We start from the raw sequence: 24807 nt of genomic DNA on the forward strand, positions 1-24807 counted from the left end.
TGCATCAGTTCCTCTAAGTCTTTCAGATTTTTCTGAAATCATCCTGTTTGTCATTTCTTATAGCATGGAACTATTCCATTACAATTATGTGTCACAACTTGTTTGACCCATTCCCCAATTGATGGACAAATCAGTCATTCTTTTTAGACCAGCTAAATGTGATTTAAGGAACAGCTTGCTCATTTTTAGAAAACTGCCTCCCTCATGAAGATGAAGTGAACACCGATTTTGTAACTTCAATGAAGTGAAATGTGGTGCTCTTAGAATACATGCCTATACGTAAGTTTATAGATTACATTAATCTAGGTTAGATGGTTGGGAACTCACAGGATAAAATGAGAATTATAAATGGAGTTGGTAAAGAGGAGGAAAGAACAGGAACAAAGGCTATATACATGCAAGCATACATACACATATACACACAGATAGAGCCAGAAACGAGCTATAGAGTTTGATAAGGAGAAGTGCGTTATATTCATCACATGATAGAAAGACTAAAGAATGCCGATTATTAAGAAATATGTCAAAACAGGATATAGGGGTAAGAGTAATATAACCTCAAGAATCTTTCATTTAAACCAAGGAGCTGCAATTTCTTGCGGTAGGGGAACTCCTAGTGAAGATTCAAATACATACAGCTAAGTATTTGTCATAAACACATGCACATGCAAATAAGCATAGGATACATGGGAAACTCATGAAGTAAGACTCCTGTGATACTCTGTACTCTCTACATTTAAACCCACACTAAAATACTATGGTGTGGAAGAAATTTCAAAATGATTCTAAGATAAGACAAATAGTTTAAGGCTTAAACAGTAAGAATTATTTTTAAACCCTCACCTTCTGTCTTAGAATCAATACTGTGGGCTGGTTCCAAAGCAGAAGAGAAACTCATTTAGTTTAGAAGGGGGAAGGCTAAAGGATGACAAAAGCTTTCGGGAATACGAAGGATACTACTAGCTCTTCTCCAGAGTCAACGAATGCAGAATTTGAGGAAAGGAACTCAAGCTGTGAGCGAAGGGATTTAAAATGGCTTCAAAGGAGAATTCCCTATCATTAAAAATTCTAGAACAGGAGAATAGAGTATAGAAAGAGTTTGCAGAATTCTCTTTTCTGGAAATATTTTTAATTGTGAATTTCTATCAGGGTTCTTTTATGGAAAAAGCTTCACATATCTTAAAAAGCTCTTCAAATGTGAGGTGATTTTTGTTATTATTACTATTCTTAACCCAACCAGTCATACCATCCCAAATCCTCTGAACACCAGCACACCCTCTTCCACTACCACCATAACAGGAGGCAAAATGGCATAATAAGTAGAGAACTGACCTCAAACTAAAAAAGACCTGCATTCAAATCCTATTCCAAATACATACCAGCTATGTGACCTTGGGCAAGTCATTTAACTTCTTGGAATTCTAGGCAACTCCCTAAGACTATAATTTCCTGAGAAGTACTACCTACAAAGCTAAAGGACAGGCTAGGATAATAAATATGCATAAATATATAAATAATAAATAAATAATAATAAATAAAAATGCAAATTTAGTCCTTATCCCTTTCTACTATTATGATATTGTCATCTTCAGAGTGGCTTTAAATATGGCAATGCCATAAAACACAAGAGATGAGCTTGACATCTTTTATACTTAAAAATTTATGATTTTATAATTCTTTTTTTAAATGTCAGGTGTGTTAGATTTCCCTCTAGTGGTGTAGAGAAGTATTTAACATAGATTGTGTTTTCAACCAGGTCATTTGGAATGTACAAGAACCAGGATTTGGAGGAATCTAATCCCTCCCTGCCCTCATTATTTATAAAAAATACATACACTGCGGCCCAGAGAGAAGAAAGTGACTGTCCCAAAGTCCCATAGGTCCTAAGGAGCAACAGAGCCTTGATTTCAACTGAGTCTTCTCATGTCAAATTCAATATTCTTTCCCATGCCACTAGACCATGGTTCACTGGAAAAGGATGAAGAAGAAGAGGATCCTGCGGGGTGCCTGGTGCCCTAGTAACTTGGACCCCTTGATCCACAGCAAAGATAGTATTAAGATGTTTTCAAATGCTTTCAGATTCTCTTGGCTGGAGATGGCTTACTTTTCCTTTACTGTCTCTATGAGGTATTTTGGTGTAGCTCTAGAAAAGTGAAGAGTCTTGGTTTCGAATCCTGGCTCCAAAATTTACTAGCTGTGTGACCTTTAGTAAATTATTTAACCTGCCCCTGTTTTCTTAAAACATTGATATGGATAAGATTTATACTGCTTACCTCATAGAGACTTTTTTCAAACCTTTACTTTCTTAATATCAGTTCTAAAACAGAAGAGTGGCAAGGACTAGGCAATAGGGATTAAATGACTTGCCCAGGATCAAACAGCTAGGAAATGTCTAAGGCAAGATTTGAACCCAGTTTCTTCTGGCTCTAGTCCTCATGCTCTATCCACTGTGCTGCCTAACAGCCCCTCAAGATTTTTTTTTAAACAAAAGTGCTTTGTAATCCTTAACCTCTATATAATAATAATGGCTTACATTAATGCCGTGTGTTAAAAATAAAATGATGAACTGGGGGGATGCTTTGGGGCTTATTACATGTTATTTGATTCTCATAATATAAGTATGAATGATCATTTTTATCATCATTTCTTCCTTTTATAATTCCTCCGTTAAAACATTTAGAATTCATAGTCTGGGGATTCTCACTGAACTTGAAATTAGGGCATCCCAGAAGATAGATCAAGTAGTATTTCTCATGGTACAAATCTGCTTTATGGTTCATCAAATGGCCTTAACTCAATGATCAGAGGAAAGAGATTCAGAAGATGGGGAGTCTGTGAGGTGAAGAATGGCTTGTTCCTATGCAGCTCTAGGAGAGCTTTCACAGCTATTAAAGTGAAGCATTGCCATTCAATGTAATGAACACAAAAACTGACTCCTAGTTGGATATGATATATTGCTGAGAGAGTATTGCTTCTAATAATTGCTTTAATGTCTATTTTATTGACTCTGAATTTGCCTTTTTCTTTTTGATAATGGTAATTTAGTTTTCTTCTTTCTTTCTTTTTTTAAATTAAATTAACCAATAATTTATCTAGAGTATTGCTGATAAATTCCAGGAAAGCAGGCCTCAATTGGAGCCTAAGTGGAAAATTCCACAAAAGATAAAATTCCATTTATATTTTTAGAAATGTTAAAAGGAACTTAAAGAGCTTTGGAAAAGATATGAAGTAGCCCTAGAAACTAATCCTATAAGACACTATCTCTAGAGATAGAAATTATTCCTGATTTTTTAATTAATAAAATAATATTTTTAGAGTATTTTTGCATTTATGGAATTAAATAACTTTTTCAGGTTCTTGGTTTCTTTTAGGAGATTTACAATTGTTTTTGTTGTTTCTATTTAAAGTAATTTGTTTACATATGGTATTCAGATGGTCAGTATTCAAAGTATTCCTACAGAGAAAGAAAATATACTCAAGAAAAATGTATGGGTAAATGGGGAAAAAAGTTCAAGGAAGAGCCTCTGTGAATAATTAGGCATCTGTAACCAAGAAACTGAGCAGGTAGATGATGCAGTGCATAAAGAGCCTGGTCTAGAGTCAAGACTTGAATTCAAATCTGGCCTTAGACTCTTACTAGCTCTGTGACCCTAGACAAGTCACTTAACACTGTTTGTCTCCATTTCTTCATCTGTAAAATAAGCTGGAGAAGGAAATGGCAAACCACTCTAGTATCTTTGCCAAGAAAAGCCCAAATGGCGTCCCAGAGTTGGACATGACTGAAAATGACTAAACAACTGAAAACCAAGTAATTGGTAATTAGCAATCTGTAACCAAGTAATTTAAAAGTATTTTAACAAATGACCAAACTTAATCCTAACTGGTAGTATGCTAGGGGGAAGAAGCACCAAATTTAGGATCAGGAGATCAGGGATTGAATTTTGGCTCTGTCCTTCTCTGTTACCCTTTTGACCTTGATCATGTTACTTATTTTTCCTATGTCTTCCTTTATATATAAAATGAGGGAGTTGAACTAAATGGTCCCTAAGGTCCCTCCAGATTCTAAATCCAATGATCCTATGAAAAGAATCCATGATTATGTAATTAGCAAATCAAAAATAATTTTTCATATTTTAAGCTGGTAAAGCACATGTGGAAAAGGTCAATCTAACCTCCAATGATTATGCTTCTTTTAGTCATGTACTATGAAAATTCTGCCATATTGTTAAATCCTATCCCTGACCCTGTGGGAATTTATATGTTAGCTATTTAGTGAGTGATCTCTGAATCCTAGTATATATGTGCTTTATACTAAAATTTCTCAGAATTGTGAGTCATACATAATTTACAATCCTCTCAGTACACAGCCAAGCATTTGAAAAGGTGTTTGCTTTCATCACACTGAAATCATTTTAGATAGTTCCTGGGTCCTTTGCTTGGATCTACTTTTAGTAAGATTTGATTTCCTCTAGGTCAGAGTCCCTCAGTGTGGGCAGAAAAGCCAGCTTGTTGTTGATCTCTTGCCCTCCTGGAAAAAAGTGATTTCCTGACCTGGGCAAATGTCTAGTTGCCTCCAAAGATCCAACCCTACTTATGAGAGCAGTAAGCAAACAAACAAAAAATAGAAATCTGCTATGGACTTCATTAAAACACACACACACACACACACACACACACACACACACACACACTTTCTTCATGGTATTATACTAGTCAAACTCAAATTTTAAAAATAGTGACATTATAAAGTCAGAACAAATTCTAATTTCATCTTGCCAAAACATTAAGCTTTGCAAGAATTGTAGACTGCCCAGGAAAGCTGGTCTTACTTACAAAGAAAAGGTCAATTATTTAAAATGCATCACTAAGCCATAAACAACTTGTAGACATCATTAGTAAAGCTATGGGAGAGTACATTCCCCTCTATAGAATAGAAGAAACCTTGATCATTGCTCTCATAAACATAAATGTCAGATGATTTTTCTATCTTATTAGGAATCATGACATTTCTTATTTATTTATTGTAAATATCCTTTTCTTTTTAAATTAAGTTCCAAATTCTCTTCCTGCTTTCCACCCCTTCCCCATGCACTGAGAAGGCAAGCAAAATGATATCAATTAGCTATACATGTAAAATCATATGAAACATATTTCCACATTAGTCATATCACCAACAAAAAGCAAAAAAATAGAAAATTATGTATCAGTGTTCATAATTCTCTCTGTAGATGGAAAGCATCTTTTCATACTGAATCATTTGAAATTATCTGGGATCATTGTATTGATCCCAGTAACATGGAATTTCAAAAAAATATTCTTCATATTACTTTTTTAGTCACTGGTAATAGTGAATTCTACTAAATTAGGCTCTTTCTGATATTCTCAGGCAGCATTTATAGCCAGTCCTTTTCCTTCTTCCAATGTGCTTCTGAAACCTGCTACTTTAGAAACTGATATATCTGTAAGGTGTAATATGTTCATGATGCCTTTGGGCATTGTCTTGATCCATCTGAGACCTGATTGCATATCTCCCAGTTGAGTGTATGGTGGTGGTGGTTGTGCTGGGGATTTACACATGCAGAGATTGGAAGTCATTATTTCCCACACTCAGATATTCTCATCTACACTTAAAAACAATGCCTTTGATTTGAATCTCCTTTCCCCCAAAGAACTCAAAATTTTGGATATTTATGATCTCATCTTGTCTTGTAATAGGATTCTGTTATTAGCATGGAAAAATAGAAACAGTGATTTTCACTGTCTGGCCAAAGGTCACATGCTTGGGGACAGGGCAAGGACAAGGACTTGGGTCTTCTGGCTTCCAACCTACTGGTATTCCCATCAGACCACACTTGTTCCCTTATGCCCATTACCACCACACTATACCCCTCAGTACTTTTGCCTAGTTGTTTATCTTGGTGAATTAGATGGGAAGCATAGGCAACATGCAAGCTATAATAATTACTTTTGAAATGCTTTAAGTTCAACTTCTCTGGACATGAGATCATCATTAAATGTCACCAAAGATAGAGAGTAGATTAAATGAGTGAGAAAAGACAGACAGAATGAGCAAGGAGATCACTGATATTGGCAACCATTCCCCAAAAGATATTTACCCAAACCAAATGGTTCCTTTCTTGAACTCCTATAGCAAATATAGTCGTATTCCATTGTTGTTGTTCAGTCGTTTCAGTTTGTCCAACTCTTTACGGAAAAAGTGGCAAAGATATTGGAGTAATTTCTTGGCAAAGATACTAGAGTGGTTTTTCATTTCCTTGTTCAGTTCATTTTACAGGTGAGAAAACTGAGGGAAGCATGATTAATTGACTTGTCCAGCATCACAGCATCTGAGCCCAGATTTGGACTCAGGGAGTTGAGCCTTCCTGATGTCAGGGCCAGCACTCTATCTACTCCATTACTACTACATCTTTTATCAGTTATTTCCCAGGCCAGGGATTCCGAAGTTATTCTTTACTATTCTCAATCAATGAACTCCTATATGTATTTGTTCCTTCAAAATGCCACTCAGAATCTTTGCTTTCTCCTCATTTCTGTTGCCAACATTCTAATCAGTGCAATCATCATCTACTTAGGTATTAGCCTCTTAGCAGCTCTACCTGACACCACTCCTTCTACGTCTGAACCTATTGTACTTCTCATTAGTAGATCAGTCTTCCTAAAATGTGAATTCTTGTCTCTCTACTCTTCCGCTCTGAGAACCAGTGCAATATAGACTATGGAAGGCCAGCTTCAGAGTTAAGAATACAGAGGCTCATGTCCTACTTCTGACACAGATTGCCTGGGGGACGGCGGGTAAATCACTTAGCCTCTTCATATCCCTACTCATTTCTCAAAGACCAGACGTTGCAGAGCAGATGCCAACCTCCATTATTAAGTCATCTTAATGGGGGTTCTCTAAGAAGCTAACGAAATCACACAACTAGTCGAAAACATTCTTCTGCTCAAGATTCTTAATTATTCATTATCAACATTAAATCCATATTTCCCGGCTTGAGTTTTCAAGCCCTTCCTAATCATTCTACCCTACCTCCACACATAATAAGCCTCATCTCCCAACTCTCAGCTCAGCTTCTTAATTTCCACTGGTCTAGCCTAAGATGCTTTCTGACTCTGTTATCTAGTATGTTAGCTAGTCTTTCCCAGATTGGTACCATTTAAAAATTTTGTGATCACATTGTTGATTTAGTCATCTAACTTATTACTAAAAACATTAAGTAGCCTAGGATCAAGCGCAATTCTCTGGGGACTTCTGTCATGTTGATGTTGAATAATCAGTAGCTACTCTTTGAATCCAGCCTCTACCCCATATCTCTCAATCTTCTCCATGAGAATAGCATGTGATACTTTATCAAAAGATTTGGTAAAATAGGTCAATTATATCCATAGCATTTCCTTTATCTACTAGTTTAGTAATCCTGACAAAAAAAAGAAATACGGTTTGTCAGGCATGACCTATTCTAAATGACGCCATGATGATTCTTTGCAATCACCACTTCACCAGCCATTTAAAAAACTATCCTTTCTGATTCTTTGCTGGAATTAAAGTCATTTACTGCATAATTTCCCCACTTGTTCTCTTCCCTTTTCTGAAAATTGGGATAACATTTTCCCTTTTCCCATGGTATGATATCTTGTTTTCTTATTTTCCATGATCTTTCATATATCACCAAGTTGCTCAGTAATCACAACTGCTATTTCTTTTAGGACCCAAGGGTGTATTTGTTTTGATCAGGTGATTTGAACTCCTCAAGGGTAACTAGGTACTTATTGCTATCTCCTTACTTATCTTAGGCATCAACTCACTTTTATATTCATAAAAAGTATTGTAAAATGTAATTATACTTATAAAATTTAATTACACTTTGTAATATGTCTAACTATGATATTTACTACAAATGTTATCAAATTGCAATCTTCAGAAAGGAAAAAAAAACAAGTTTCATCACATTTAAATGCTCCATAATGAGAACAATAAAGACATTTTTGGTTTTGGAGAAATTAAGAATGCCTGATTGATTATGAGTCAGGAGGGAGGGAGGCCCCAGCTGGCCCTACTTAATTCCCTTTTTGACTCTGCTTCTGATTCTCCAGACTTTGCCACCATATCTCTACCCCAGTAATCCCCTTTCCCTAGTTTTTTGTATCTCATTTATGGATTGACTTTCCTTATTAGAATGTAAATTCCTTGAGGGTAAGGAATGTCTTCCTTTTTGTTTCTGTATCCCCAGTGCTTAGCACATTAGCACATTTCCTGGAACGTAGTAGGCATATAATAAATGTCGATTGCCTGTTTGTCTAAGCTTAATATTCCAGATAACTAACAGGGCAGAGAACAAATGGAATATCAGCTTCCATGTTTCAAACACTATTTCACAATTAAATCAGGCTTTGATGGAGTTAGTTTCTGGGTTGCCATCTTTTTGCATAAACTGTTATATATTCTTACCTAGTCTTTTCCTTAAATTCACAAATACCATCTAATCATTTAAGAGCAAACTTATTCCAAAGCAACATAAGCATGAAAAATAGCAGATATTAGCAAAGTACTCATATAAAATTCAAAATTTAGCAATGGATAGAAACTACCAAGGAGACCAATCTTGGCCCAACAAAGGAGAAACTATCCTAACAATGAAGGCTGCTGCTTCAGCCTAATAACTGTTGTTGTTCAATCAGTTCAATAAAGTGTGATTCTTTGGGACTATTTGGAATTTCTTGGCAAAGGCACTGGGGTGCTTTGCCATTTCTTTCTCCAGCTCATTTTATAGATGAGAAAATGGAGGCAAACAGGATTAAATGATTTGCCCAGAGTTACACAGCTAATAAGTGTCTGAGTCTAGATTTGAACTCAGGAAGAGGAGTCTTGCTGACTATAGGATGGCACTCTATCCATTGCATCATCTAGATGCATCCTTCCCCACTCCCAATCTTATATTTGTGAAGTTGATATTTTGTACCCTAATCCAAGACTTTGTATTCATCCCTTTTGAATTTCATTTCTTAATTTCAGCCTAACGGTCTAGTCTAACTCTGCTATCTAGTACATTAGCTATTCTCCTAGGATTTGCATAATTTTAAATTTTGGTGAGAACATCATTATTTATTCTTCCAAGTTATTGCCAATTGCTAAGTTAAGTTATATTTAACTTACATTATTCTCAAGGAAGATAAAAGTAACATCTCATGTTCACCAATGACTTTATAGTCCAAAGGGATACTGGACTTCTTGGGAAAGAAGTAAATTTCCTAATTATAGTCACTTGAAAATCTAGCAATTCAGTCATAACGCTGAGAAAGTTTGTCAAAATTACACTTTGGGGAGCATTGGTTCAGGGGAGAGGAAATGCACATGGAGAGATATAGCATTGGTAAAATGTAAATTTTACCATATTAATTACCATATATTAACAATCAACAGTGAGCTAATAAGATATTTCTGAAAATATCTCTCCATAGGGCCCCTCTTTCTGTTTTCAAAGAACAACTTCTATACAAGTCGGAAATACCACTAATTCCTTTTTCTGTTTTCTACCTCTTCTGTAGCCAAACTATATCAATACTTTTAATATACAGCTCTGCCCAGAAAATTTAAAGTGCTGACATAGAATTTATTCTGCTAAATTGTTTATAAAAATATGTTTTGCTGGGTGATCCAAAAACCTTGGTTAATAATAATTAGCATTTACATAGCACTTTAAGGTTTACACTTTATAATCTTATTTTGTCCTCAAAATAATCCATCACCTTTTTATAATTGAGCAACTTAAGGCAGACAAAGTTAACTAACTTGGCCAGGGCCATACCACTAGCAAGTATTTCAAGCTGGATTTTAAGTTGGATCATCTTGACTCCAAATATGTGACTTCATCCATGCACTACCTAACGGCCTCCTTCCTAGTTAAGAAACTCTCACTATCATCACAAACCTTGGGCTTGTTTTTCAGAATTTTTATTTTTATTCTTTCTCCCCAATTACCTGTACTTAATCAAAGGGCCTTACAAATATGGTGAATGGGCTTCTTCCATTGATATTGCAAGATAAGATTTGCTGTTATGTATTAGGTCTTTGGCAGCTCTGGTTTATAAATTAACCTATGTTCTTTATGACCCACTGACAAACTACTAAATGAAGTTTACATTTTAACCGCTTATCATCTTTGACTTTGCTATAGTATGTGAACCCAATCATGCATTATGGAGAGCATTTGAAGAGAATTTTTCCAACAACTATTATAAGCATCATATGTTTGGGTTACCCCCCAGATATCTCATTTGTGATCTTACCCAGAACTTTAAGAAAACAGAAATTCCTGGAGACCTCTGATGTTCCTGGTGACTTTAATGACCCAAGTATATGTAAATTTTGTTCCTGTTAGAATGACTTTATTACCAGGAACACTATGTATGGTTGAACAAATATTACTGTTAGTATTTGCAACTCAGAGGTTTGCAAATGATGCATTTCAAAACAAGTTTTACCTTTCTTGAGTTTGGGAATATTCATGGATTCAATAGTACAAGCAGCTTTCAAGCCTGTCCATTTTATTAATTATAATAGCTTCTCAACTTATTAATGGCCTACACCCATGAATTGGTGGCCAGAGTCAGTACCAGAGCCCCTACTTTTCTAGGGGACAACTGTTTCTTAGTCACTTAACCTCTTCTGTAAAAAGAGGAGATTGGGTTTGATGGTCTCTAAAGACCCTTCCAGATCAGAATCTATGATCCTCTATAATCCTTTGTCTCTAGTCATACATTGGTTGTTGTTCAGCCATTTTGATTGTGTCTGACTCTTTGTGACCCCATTTGGCTCTTCTCGGCAAAGACTCTACAGTGGTTTGCCATTGCCTTCTGCAGCTCATTTTATAGATGGGGGTCACAGTTAATGTGTGAAGGCAGATTTGAGTTCAGATTTTCCTGACTCCAAACTGATCCACTGACCAAACTGCAGTTATACATAGATTCACATAAGATACACATTTAGCTTTTTTTTTTCCTTTAAAAGGGAGAGGAGATAGTAATGAGTTGAAGAGAACCAGAACTAAGAAATGACCCCAGAATTGGTTCTTATGTGTATAAACCCAGGACTGTGGTTCTGGACCAGGGGTTTTAAGATTTCAAAAGTTGTAGAAATAATTAGATCCTTATAGTACATAGAGTTATGCTGATAACTAATCAGATACAAATTAATGCTCATCTAAAAATGCCTTAATCACTTGAGGTTTATTTTAAGATAGACTTTTCTGAGCTGTTCCTCCAGCAAACGATGGGTGATCATTTCCATGAGGAATGTATCTTGAGTTCTCGACAACTGCTTTCTTCACAACTCTTGGAATATAGCCTCTCTTATCAGTCAAGAATGACATTGCTACAAGCAACATGTCCAGTTGACCCATTTCTCTATCACCTCTATTGCTGGAAGCTCCTAGCACTGCTCTCTTGACAGAAAGTTGTTATTCTGTATTAGAAGAGTATCTTTCTTAGGCTACAGTTTTGCCACAGCAATACTCCCTTCCATCTATGAAGGCAGCTTGTGTGGAATAATGGATGTAGAGTTGGGAAGACCCAAGTTCAAGTCCAGTCTCTGAAATTTACTGTCTGACCCTGGGCAAGTCGGTTAACTTTTATCTGTCCCAGTTTTGTCAACTGTAAAGTAGGATTCATAATGGTACGTATATTGTAGGGTTGCTGTGATGATCAAATGAGATAATGTTTGAAAAGCACTTAGTATATGCTTAATAAATATTCCCTGGGAACTCAGAGGGGTTTGCAGAGTCTTTTGCACAGAGCCTTGAGGAATGGGTAGGTGGCAAATGCCAGCCCTTTTGTATAAGGGGATCCAAAGACCTTGGTCACACAATAGAAGCAGATGCAAATTCCTCTTAGCATGGCACTTTTTAATTTGGTAACTCAACTTTTTTTGGTTTTGAAAATATATTTTGATGACTTTTTCAATTAAAATCATTTCCTTTGTAATACGATGTATTTTCTTTTATGTATTTATAAACATTATTCCAAGAAGAAGCCCATAGGCCTCATGACACTGTTAGAAGGGTCCATGACCCAAAAAGGTTGAAAACCCCCCTGTTAGTGTGGGAATAACTTTCTTACCTGAGTCTCAATGTTCATTTTTTAAAAAAAGTTCTTAGACTACTAACAACTTCCAACAAACACCAAGTCTTTTCCTACAAAGTAGGAAAAGGGGGCAATTGGGTGCCTCAGTGGATTGAGAGTCAGGCCTAGAGACAGGAGGTCTAAGGATCAAATCTAGCGTCAGACACTTCCTAGTTGTATGACCCTGGACAAGTCACATCACCCCCATTGCCCAGCCCTCTTCTGCCTTGGAACCAATACACAGAATCTATTCCAAGATGGAAGGTAAGGGTTTAAAATTAAAGGTAGGAATGTAGGAAACTTGGCTTCATTTTGTAATAAAGGGGAGAATGTGTGAACTAGGGAAATATAGTGACTGAAGAGAAGAGAGAACAGCTCACTTAGAATTCCATCAGCCACTAAACCAGGCAGAGAATAAACTGTTCAGTTGCTGCCCAGCTGCTTTCTGAAATCTTAACCCATCTATGCTACACGAGCTGTTTTGGAATCCTAGCTCTTCTCATCTGTCAGCAGACATTTATTGTTTATTCATATGTGCCCAAGCTACAGATTTACCATAATAACCCTCCTCCAAACTATTCCCTCTATCTATTGAGGCATTTAAGTCACACAGTGAATAGAGACCCTGAGTCAGGAAATTGTTGTTGTTGTGTCTGACTCTTCATGACCAACTTTCCGTGGAGTTTTCTTGGCAAAGACACTGAAAGAGAGATTAAGTGACTTGCTCAGGGTCACACAGTTAGTAAGAGCCTGAGGTCAGATTTAAACTCATATCTTCCAGACTCCAGACATGATCAGCTGACTGCCTCATTGTGCCACAGTTCAAATCCAGCCTAGACACTAGCTCTCTGCCTCAGTTTCCTCAGCTGTAAAATAGAGAACATAATAGCACCTCCCTCTCAAGGAGGTTATGAGAATCAAATAAGATTATTTGTAAAAGCCCCTAGTACAGTGGCTGGCATATAGTAAATACTTAATAAATGCCTGTATCCTTCCCCCATTCCTGCCAGAAACACGAGCCCTGGGCTGAGGCTGCTGGCGGATTCCATGCTGTTTACATTCCTTCCTCATAATGACTAGGTTAGCCTCCTGAATGCGGGTGTCATTTGAGAAGTGCACCCCACAGGTGATGATGGAGAGCTTCCGACAGTTCATGATGCAGAAAGAGGAGGAGCGCTTCAGCAATCCTGCCTTCTTGGTAACTCTCACCATTGAGGAAAAGGCAGCTGGGAAGTTGGGGTTAGCAGCGTGACAGGGATCTCAGCCAGGTTGTACTCATTCTTGAGAGCCAGCTGTCGTGGCTGATGCGTTCTTTGCACAGTATCTGGAGATGCCCTCAAAGCCCACCTCCCATGCGTGAAAATGGACTTGAAACAGCTTTTGTGTTTCAGTTGTTTGGTGGCCAGGAAGGTGGATGGATTAACTCAGAAACTAGAACTCTAAAGATTGCCCTCTGGCCTTTAGTTTATCCCTTTTATTGCCTGAGAACCAACCTCTAGGAATAATTAAGAGACTTCTATATTACTTTTTTTTAAACTCTTACCCTCTGTCTTAGAATTGATTGGTTCCAAGGCAGAAAAGAGGTAAGGGCTAGGCTTTTGGGGTTAAGTGACTTGCCCAGGATCACACAGCTAAGAAGTCTTTGAGCTCAGGATCTCTTAATTCCAGGCTTGGCTCTCAATTATCCCAGATGCTTAGCTGTCACCTCTCTACTACTTATAAATGACTTCTTCATTACTCAGTGATTTTGTAGTATTATGTACCCTCAACACTGATACCAACCACATCCCATTCTACATGGTCTTCAGGTATTGTTGTGTTGGGGGAGGGGGAGAATTACCATCTCATTGGCCAATGTCCTGGAAATGTCATTATATTTGGGACAGATTGCTTAGACCAAGTCAGATAGAGCTCTTAAGACATGCTTATCTACTTTACTACTTTTCATTTAGAATTTTTTTTCATGAATTTATAATTTTTTCATTAAATGCTTCCTATTCATAGACTATTTTCATATTTAATATGTAGAGATAAAATTCTAGTATGAAATAACAGGAAATTAAGTTCATTATTTGTAAAATTAAAAAAACACTTTTGGGATCAGTGTAAGGGGTAAAATTAGGGTTGAGACTGAAGGTAATAATGATTGGTCACCAAGGATTTAATTTCTTAAATCCTAAATGAAACACTCAAGTCAGAATGGAATTTTATGGTGATTTAATTACAATAGGAGGAAGAAATTAAGAGAGAGAGAGAGAAACAGAGAGAGAGAGAGAGAGAGAGAGAGAGAGAGAGAGAGAGAGAGAGAGAGAGAGAGAGAGAGAGAGAGAGAGAAAAGAGTTAACTCAAATTGTTCTGGCTCAGGCTGAGCCAGGCAGGAGTTCAAAGCCTTGGCCAAGGGTGGCCTTCCCCTGAGAGCCAAGGGAAAGGGAAGTCAGTCTTATCACTCACCATGTGACTGATTCAAGGAAGCTGTCTGAGGGAGCTCCTCCAGGCTCAAGTTCCAGGATCGAACTGGCACCCAACCCTCTCCACAGGAAGTGATGAGAACTCCAAAGGCAGTTCTCTACATCATTTCCTGTGTCTCACGTGTGCCAATGGTGGCTCAAGCTATATTTATATTATATATACTATTAACATAATTAATGATATATCATTATACATTGCTGAATAATTGATATATAATGACAATTATATAATTAATAGTACATTAGTAAAATATAAAAAATATACACACCCACATACACATACACATATATGTACAGGGCACTTAGGTAGCACAGTGCATAGTGCTCCAGGCCTAGTTCAAATTTGACCCCAGACACTTCCTAGCTGTGTGACCCTGGGCAAGTCACTTAACTCCAGTTGCCTAGCCTTGGCCACTCTTTTGCCTTAGAATTGTTACTAAAACACAAGGTAAAGGTTTGCAAACAATAAAATAAAATATATATGCCCAGGCTACTGCCCTAAGTTGTACTTGCACTCAAAGGTTAGGTCCCCAGAGGTGGGGTGGGTGACTGCTATTCTCAACTTCTAGGGATAAGTCAGTGGGTATACTTTCCAGTAGCTCACAGGTCCAGGCTTGGTATACTTCTCAATAATCATTCAGTCGCTGCAGCTTTTAGGAAAGGAAATTATTTACATTTGTAACAACAGTTACCATACATTCTTCCCATATAATTTATATATGTATGTACGCATACACACACATACACACACAGTATCGATTCTAAGACAGAAGGTAAGGGTATAAAAAAATACATGGCTGAAGGGGGAAGCAGCTTTAAGAAGCCTCTTGTAATTATCAGAGAAAGCATCTGTGGCAAACTTTTTTGGTACTGCTTTTCAGATGCCAAAGTCTCTCTGACTCTTGCAGCCTAGGTTAAATCATAGAACCTCTTTTCTACCCTCCCGTTATTTCAGGGAACTACTGTTAGGAGGAAAAGTGGCCAAAATTAATGAAAGGCTTTTTTTATTTATTTTTGCATTGGAGAAACTTTCTATAGCTATAGCTATTGTTCCAAATTCAGTTATTCTTTAAAGAAAATAACAAGTGACTGTGAAGATTTATATCATGGAAATGCACCGTTTGAATTCATCAAGGGATGGAGGGTAATTCCTAAAGCAAATGCTGGCAAAGTGTTTGGGGGTGAGTCCATCAATGTTGAAAAAAAGGAAAAAATAGCAGCCTTTAGTTTGTTTTTATTTCATTCTGGTTTTAATTATGCAGTTACAGTTCTGTTAGCAATTTTAAAGCATTGACCTTGATTATGGTTTTTCTTGGTGTTCCCATGAAGGAAAATGCAGATGCATGGTAGATATCCCCAAAGAAAAGAGATAAGTAGGAACAAAAGGGAATCAAGATCTTTGCCAGAATCAGTGTCCACCTTTGTTAATTATGGTTTGGGAAGAAGAAAAAAGTCAACGAAACAATAGTATAAAAAAAAATCGGGGGAACTAAAAACTGTGACTAAAGTTGTCTAGATTTGGCTGTTATCCTAATTGGGAAGGCGCTGCCATGGGGAGCTCTCCAGGTAAAGGAATTCCATTGGACTCCGAAGTGGTAGGACCAATCACACACATCTCAGGAGTAAAACCTTGCATGTGCCCAGAGATTGTAGATATAGATTTCCAACTTTTATTCATTCAGTTTTACGACATTGTCTATCTGCTTCTTGATCTTGGCCTGTTTCAGGCCATAGTTCTGACCCTCGTAGGAACTTGGTACATATGACCTTCCTGTTTTCCCCAAGTTGGACAGGGGTGGTTGTAATCCTCACTCAGTCTCAACTCTTGGTAGAACCCAGCTCTGTCAGGAGTGGAAAATGAGAGGGAAGACTGTAAAAAACAGGATTGATGCCCCCTTTGAAAATTAGTAGAATCAGTGCATTTATATTTAAACTATAATGCTCCAAAAAGAAGACAGTGGGATTTTCCTTAATATCTTTCAGATGTGTGAGTAAATAGGTCCTTTGCTATAGCCTCTCTCTTTATTTCCTCCACCCTGACACAATTCCTAGGCCCTTGGAGCCAAATGGAACTCACATTTGAATAAAGAGGAAAGTCAGCTTCATGCAATTTTAACTGTTTGAATTTGCTATCTAAATGCTGTCCTTCAGCTCCTGAAATTCCAGAACAATTGAGAAAGGCAGGAAAGTATAGATGAGAAAACAGATCTCAGACCAGTCTGGTTTTTGTTAGGCTTGTCAATGCCAAACATGCTCAAAGCTACAGCTTTTTTGTTCTGTACCAGCTTTTTCTGGAGTGTCTTATCCATTTTAAACCTTGAAATGGTCCCCCTCTCCCTGCTTTCCTCACATAAGCACTTTTGTACAGATTTATTTTTCAAGTCAGTCCATGTGAACCAGGAGCGATTTAATTTTGTTTCAGTTTATTCTTACTAATCTTTTATAATGTCCATATTGGTTGGCAGCTTTAGACCCATTCCAATTCAAGACTGCTAAACAGTCTTACACACCATGGAAAAAAGGTGTTTTCTTTTGGCTCATGGTGACTTGATTTATAATAGAAGTAAATTGCTCCCACATTCAATATTTCCATTTCAGTGTGTTTTATTGATGGGGAATAGTTTACTTTATCACTGGAAGCCTACTTCCTTGTAAATTAACAGAGAATCAACCTGAATTGTTATGTTTTAGTTGCTGGCTAAATTAGACTTAAATCTTACAGCTACCTGCTGACTTAAGGTCAGTTTAATTAGAAACTTGCCTTTAAGCGCTGAGATGGAGAGGACAATGTTAGATTTATGGCTTTGGAGGAAAAAATATTTTTCCTACTTTTTTTTTTTAATATATTTTATTTGATCATTTCCAAGCATTATTCGTTAAAGACATAAATCATTTTCTTTTCCTCCCCCCCACCCCCCATAGCCGACGCGTAAGTCCACTGGGCATTAGATGTTTTCTTGATTTGAACCCATTGCTTTGTTGATAGTATTTGCATTAGAGTGTTCATTTAGAGTCTATCCTCTGTCATGTCCCCTCAACCTCTGTATTCAGGCAGTTGCTTTTTCTCGGTGTTTCCACTCCCATAGTTTATCCTTTGCTTATGAATGGTGTTTTTTTCTCCTGGATCCCTGCAAGTTGTTCAGGGACATTACACCGCCACTAATGGAGAAGTCCATTACGTTCGATTATACCACAGTGTATTAGTCTCTGTGTACAATGTTCTCTATTTTTCCTACTTTTGCCTAGCAGTTGGAGTATTTTGGGAAACCTATGAAAAATTCCAGGAAAGTGGTTTTGTTTCCTTATTCTACTTACATATCAGATTAAGCTTATAATTCCCCCAAATAGTACACTGAATAAAAAAAAATAGTTTAGTGAGTAACTGGTATTCATCAGAATTTCAGTGGATGCTCTCTCCACTTACAGGTTAGTGCTATGTTCCATCCATTACCTTAGCATTGTTTGCTTCTCTTAACCCACCACCTGCTTTCTTACCTTTCAGGGGGATTTTGCAGAGACCATGTTCTCTTCCCCTCTCCTTCCCTTAACATAAAATAGGCAAAATGGTCTAATAGATAGATAGCTGACTTCAGAACAAGAAAGACCTGTTTAGGATATATGCTGGGCAAGTCTCTTAACTTTTCAGTGCTCTAGGCAACTATTTAAGATATAGAAAAGCCACTAACTTCCATGTGTAGATGGTCTCCCCTCAACTGGTAGCATCCCATATTAATGAAATACCAGCTCCCCTTCTTCTTTTTAACCTCATATAGTTTATTTAATTCTGTCTTTAAAAGTGTTCCTCACAATCCTGATGCACTGTTTAGCCTCCTTTCTTCTCTTTTCCCTTCATTTCATTCAGTACATAGATATTCGTTGGGCAAGACATGGTATTAGGTACCCAAGAGTAAAAGTATACAGTGGCTGGAACATAGTAGGTGTTTAAGAAATGCTTTATCTCTCTGCTTATGTCTTTGTCTTCTGCCTGCCTGTCTCTTATTATCTATCTGTCTGTCTGTCTATCTATCTATCTATCTATCTATCTATCTATCTATCATCCTATCTATCAATCTATCTATCTATCTATCTATCTATCTATCTATCTATCTATCTATCTATCTATCTATTCTTCTATCTATCTGTCTGTCTATCTATCTATCATCCTATCTATCTATCAATCAATCAATCTATCTATCTATCTGTCTGTCTGTCTGTCTTGTCTATAAGTCTATCATTTTATCATCTCTCTATCTCTCTCTCTCTCTCTCTCTCTATCTATCTATCTATCTATCTATGTCTATCAGTCTATCGTCCTATCTGTCTTTCTATGATCTCTCAGTGTATCTATCCAAAATAGCCCAATTAGATCCCAGAAACTAGAGCAGTAAGAGTAAAACATAAATTCAACTATGACATGGTAAAAGAAGTCTTCATTGAATAAGTAAAGGAGAAGAAAGGAGAGGTGGGAGCAAAGTAGAAGGTAAACCGTCAAACTGACCTAAATCTTTAGTTTGAGCTGCTTGAAATTAGAGCTCTGGGATTGATTTTATGCCAGGCTGTATGCTCACTCCACACATATACTTAATATAGCATTATTATAATATTCATTATTTACATCTTGGACACCCTTAAACGTATCAAGACACAACCCTTAAGAACCTCCACAAAACCCTCTAGTTATCTTTTCATCTTCCTCATGTTAACCCTGCTTCTCCCAAAGCCCCATTATATATAAGTTCCCTGAAAGTAGGAACTATTTCATTTTCTTTTTTGTGTAATTGGAACTGAGGACAGTACTCACATAAAATAGGTGCTGAATAAATGTTGGTAAAATTACAGTCAATTGAAGTATCACCATTCAAGATAAATAAAAAGCCATATCATCCAACTGTGCCAAGAGCTCAGAGTCAGCCCTGCTCAGGGCTCCAGGGGTCCTCAGTAGGTGGAACAGTATAGGCAGAAATGAATGGAAGATAGTTGTGTGTGTGTATCAACCTGAGGCCAGGCTCTTGGCACAGTTGGAATGGCTGCTTTACTTGGCCTAGGTTTGGTTTTAATTTTTATATACATTTTCTTGGCACATAGCTACATTAGTCAACATACATGTTCAAATGCAGATAATTAGGTAAGTGACATTAACTTTTGACAAATCATTCAATTAACATTCTGTGATCATTCTATATACTTATATTGTAACTATTGATTCTGACAGGATACACAAAAGTTTTGCACAAGATAAATTATTTCATCACAGATGGCTTAATTTTCTCATTAACCTGTGAGGAGCTTGAGCTTATGGACAATCAAGGAAAATCACTTATTATCTTTAATAAAAATAGATAATCAGAAATTCTAGAGACAATCAAAAATCATAGTAATGAAATGGAGAAATTAAAGGCGTACTAAAAACACAATTCAGATTTAATATTAGACTAATCATTTTTCAGAGTTTGTTGGGTAGTTTTCCAAGAAGGGTTTTGGTTGGTAAATCAAGTCACTGAGGCATAGTGTACTAAAGCATATTGTACAGGCCTCTCCTTATGAATGATTTATGTACTGGCTTAGGAGAATTAGTTTCTATGCATGGAAGTAGGAGATTTCTGGGCATGGCTTTTGTGGGCACAGCTTTGGTTAGGAATTATATACCTAAGCAAAAGTTAACCCATGATAGTCTTTTGGGTTTGGATTTGTGAGTCTGATCTTTTGGTGATTTGGGGGGGAAATAGTATGCAAGTATTTTGTTCTTATATTATTCCTTCTGAGACTAGGGGGAGAACAATAATCATATCAATTCCATTAATAAGGAATGTTGATAAGAGAAGTCACATGGGAGTTGGGGGGGTCTGAGTGGATGATTCCATCCTGCCAAGGAGTCACTTTATGACCTCCTGGCCTCCACGTGTGAATGTGTCAAGACATCATGACCTGATGGCTCCCAGCACAACTGCATTCTTTCTCTATTTTAACTTTTATTGTTGCAATAGCATGATTTTTGCATTATCTACTTGATGTATATGGAGCCAATTTTTAAGCTACTGGCTTCGGTGATTTGATAGATCCATGTTTTCTCAGTGCATATTGTAATCCCTGTATGCTTTCTCACCCTGGGTGATTCTTGCCCATCAAGAATCCACTCACTAGACCAGAGGCCTTCTAAGTCTTTTAACATTTCATGTATACCAGGGTTTAAACAGGTATTTATGGGTTGGCCTGGGAATCTAAGCACTATTTATAACATAATTTCAATGCAACAGGGCATTCCATGTTTCAAACATTTCAAGATCCATTTTAGAACATATCTTATTTATGAATTGGAAGCTTTGCACGTATCTATAGATGTATTTTCATTGATTGGTAAACCCTATTTATCGTCCTATAAATGAAAAGTAGAAATAGGTAAAAAACTAAATATCTTGAAAGAGATACAGAGCTATATGGGATACTCCTTTAGGCTTTAGGAGTTCATTATTATAGATGTATAAACATAGGCTATAAAATGTCAACTTCACTCATAGCTAGTCCACATGATTCAAGTAAGTAATGATAGCACATTGATTAATTTTTATAGTCTGTATCCCTAATCTTTTATTCCATTTAATGTTATTTACAGAAAGTTTTCTTTAAAAAACCATATCTTTATACCCATATGATTGATGTTTTAACATAATTTATTTTTTTCAATTACATATAATAACAATTTTTAACATTAATTTTCCAGAAATTTGAGTTCTAAATTTTTTTTCTTCCTTCCTTCACCTCTCCCTCCTTGAGATGGCAAGCAGATTGATCTGGATTAGAAATGTGTGATCATGTAAAACATATCCCCACATTGGTCATGTTGTAGAAGAAGATTCATTTAAAACAAAAGCAGAAAAAAAACTCACATAAAAGAAAATAAGGTGAAAAATAATATGCTTCAATCTGCATGCTTGATACCTCTATCACAGTTCTTTCTCTGGAGGTAGATAGCATTTTTCAGCATGAATCCTTTGGAATTGCCTTGGATGACTCTTAATTTTGAAACTTCTTTTGATGCTTTTTGTTTTTACATCATGATCATTTATAGATTTAACTGCATTCCATAGATTTCCCTTATAATGAAAGAAAAGCAATTAAGCAAATTACACAGCTTTCTTTTCAAGTGCATTCTCAGGGGCCAAGATTGGTCATTATAATTACTTTATAATTACATACATACAATTTTTGTTCACCTTATTGTGGTTACTCTATATAATATTTTCCTGGTTCTACTTCATTCACTCTACGTCAATTCATACATCTTTCCAGGATTCACTAAATTATTTATTTACTAAATTATTAGTGATGGCAAAACTTTTAGAGATGGAATGCCTGGCCCCACCCCCACCCCATTCCCCAGACCCAGTGCTATGACCCCCCATTGGCTGCTGGGCAGAGGGGCAGGGAATGTGAAAAAAATGTCCTCAGGCACTGTGAAGAGCAGGAGGGGAGTAGCTCCACCAGAGTCCCTCTTCCTTTCTTGTAACAAACTGAAGGGGGCGGGGCGTGCCCACAGAGAGCTCTCTGCATGCTCATGCCATAGGTTCCCCATCACCGACATATTGTTTCCTACTGTGAAATGATATTATAATAAATTCATAAACCATATTTTGTTAGGTCATTCCCTTCATTTGATACATGTTAAAGGGGTAAGACTAGGACAGTAGAGGTGAAGTTGCCAGACTTTTTCATTCCTATACTCCTTAGTTTTCCTAACCCTCTTTACACCTTATTCAATATGAAAGGAAATGAATTCTAAAGTTTAACATACATTTGCACAAAAGAAATTAAATAGATTTATTTTATTAATATTTTATTTTCTCTAATTACATGCAAAACTATTAATATTCATTTTTTCATTTTGAGTTCCAGATTCCCTTTCTTTTTGTTCCATTCCTCCCTCCCCCATTCTTAAGAAAGTAAGCAATCTGATAATAAAATTTACATGTGCAATCATGTAAAACATTTTTCCATATTAGTCATTCTGTGAGAGAAGAGATGAATTTCAATAGGATAATAGTTATTATAAGTGTCTGGTTCTGGATTAAAATTCAGATCTTCCTGGCTCCAGGTCAAGTGCTATCCATTGTGCTACCTTCCTTCTCAGCCTGTATAGTTTAGCAATTTTCTCATGAAATAAAACGTAAGTTCACAGTGTTTCTTTTCTCCATTCTAGGCTGTGCTGAGTCCTCTCATAGCCATTGCCCTGAAAATTTCCCAGATCCATGAGAGGACTGGCCGCTGGGGCCCCACTGTCATCACCTGAACTAAGGAAGCTGATCCAGGGCCATAAGAAAGCACCAGGAGGGAGAGCTGTCTTTGCTGATGCCTTCTTGCTACCTGTTTGTGCCTTATATGACTTTGAAATGATGTTTTGTTGTTGCGGGGAGGTGGGTGGGAAAAGAAGACTTCAATTTCATTTCAGCCTTAGCCAGTTGCATTGGCTTACCAATGCAGTGGTATATTTAGTAATCTGTTAAAGCTGCCATATCTTTTAAAATCTTCCCTCATAAATAACATACAATCAAGACTGAAACTTCCTTCCTTTCCATCTCTAGTTCTCAACAGTCTCAAAGAGGAAAGGAGAATTGGATTGAGAAACAGCTGAATGCCATGTTTATTTTATACTAATGTACTTCAGGACAAAAAGTTTAGAATTAAGGGGAGAGAGTAAGGGCAGTGCCAACATGGAGGGTGTTAGATGAATTTAAAGAACACAGACAACTTCGGGCAGCTCAGAAGTAGGTATCCAAAGCAGCTGGAGCTCAATAGTTTGGAGGAAGATTCCAGTGGCTACCACAGAGCAGATTCTAATATGACTCTCCTAATCAGGCCCCATGGATCAGTAGCTGCCCACTCCCAACATTCCTTCTCTTCTTGTCTTTTTATTTCTCCACCAAGTTTCCTCCAAAACACATGTGCACTCTTCCAACAGAACTTATTAGAGGGATATTTCTCCCTATTTACTTTCTAAAGAATGGTATTTCAGCCTAAATGCTGGTTTCTTTCCAAAATTCTCCTAAACTTAGAAATCTGTCACTTGTTCACCATAAAGGGAAATTATCCCCTGGAAAAAACTTTATGGAAACGGACATTTTAATTCCCAAGCCATGAACACATCCCACATATTCATCACAGGATTATAGGACACGTGTTTATATTGATTGATCCTAGGAGGTCAAATCCCCCGAAGACCATTATCTTACCAATTATGCTCACCAATGTATACCTTTTGAGCATACTTCACATAGGAAGGTATTTGCCTGTAGGTTGGTATCACCTTCTCTTTGATTAGGAGCCAAAGGAAGCTTAGAGCCAATATTAAAATGTGAAATGGATGCTGGGAGGGACCCTTGGCTCACTTTTAGACGTTGGGATAGAAGAAGAGTCAGGGGACCCTTGTAAGAATAAGGAAAATAGACAGACACATCTTTTCTTCAGTGGGGACAAGATACTGCAGCTGTAGTGACATGGCTCTGTACTCCACAAGAAACACAAACACATTGTGCATGAGACTTGTTTGTATATGTTTTGCTTCCTTGGAACATACTCACTCATTGACTCACCATTAGAGATGGCTCAGTGTAGTCTGACTGTTTGGCAGAATCTTGTGACTCATCAAGATAAACCCAATTAGGAAAATGTTCCAGGAGGTGAATTTTTCCTGTTTTCTATCTATGCTTCTGTCAAAAATTGCAATGACATTTAGTAGTTAATAAAATAAAAAAATGGAATGCTCTATTTCAGTCTACATAAAGGGTTGTGGATTTTCTCCCCGTGATTTCCCACAGTGATATTTTATTTAGGAAGAGTTTTCTTAACTTTTCTTGTATCAGGGACCCCTTTGGCAATTTAGTGAAGCCTATAGACCCCCTTTCAGAGTAATGTTTCTAAATGCATAGAAAAACAGATAGGATTTCAAAGGAAACGAAATATAATGAAATACAGCCATCAATATATATATATGTGTATATATATATATATATATATATATATTTAAGTTTATGTATCCCAGCATAAGAACCACTATTTTAGTGGAAGATGATTGCCTTTGAAAAGATCTGAAGTTGCTGTATTCCATTATCACCTCACGGAGAATTCATTTTAAATGGATGGGATGACAAGGTGGTTTCATTCCTCAAAGACACCTTTGAGAGTTTGCCAAAACAAAGATGGCACCTGGATG

At 36.9% G+C, this 24807-nt stretch overlaps 1 protein-coding gene across 1 annotated transcript in view; it reads left to right on the forward strand.

The window, feature by feature from the left end:
• PGM5 (phosphoglucomutase 5) overlaps positions 1-24362 on the forward strand; it is a 242042-nt gene extending 217680 nt beyond the window's left edge. The window contains exon 11 of the mRNA XM_001365519.4: positions 22798-24362. Coding sequence (XP_001365556.2) covers positions 22798-22887 — 90 coding nt within the window. The 3' untranslated portion in view covers positions 22888-24362. The remainder of the gene's footprint in view (positions 1-22797) is intronic.
• The last annotated feature ends 445 nt before the right edge of the window (positions 24363-24807 follow it).

This window comes from Monodelphis domestica, chromosome 7 (genome assembly GCF_027887165.1).
Source record: "Monodelphis domestica isolate mMonDom1 chromosome 7, mMonDom1.pri, whole genome shotgun sequence".
Lineage (NCBI taxonomy): Eukaryota > Metazoa > Chordata > Mammalia > Didelphimorphia > Didelphidae > Monodelphis > Monodelphis domestica.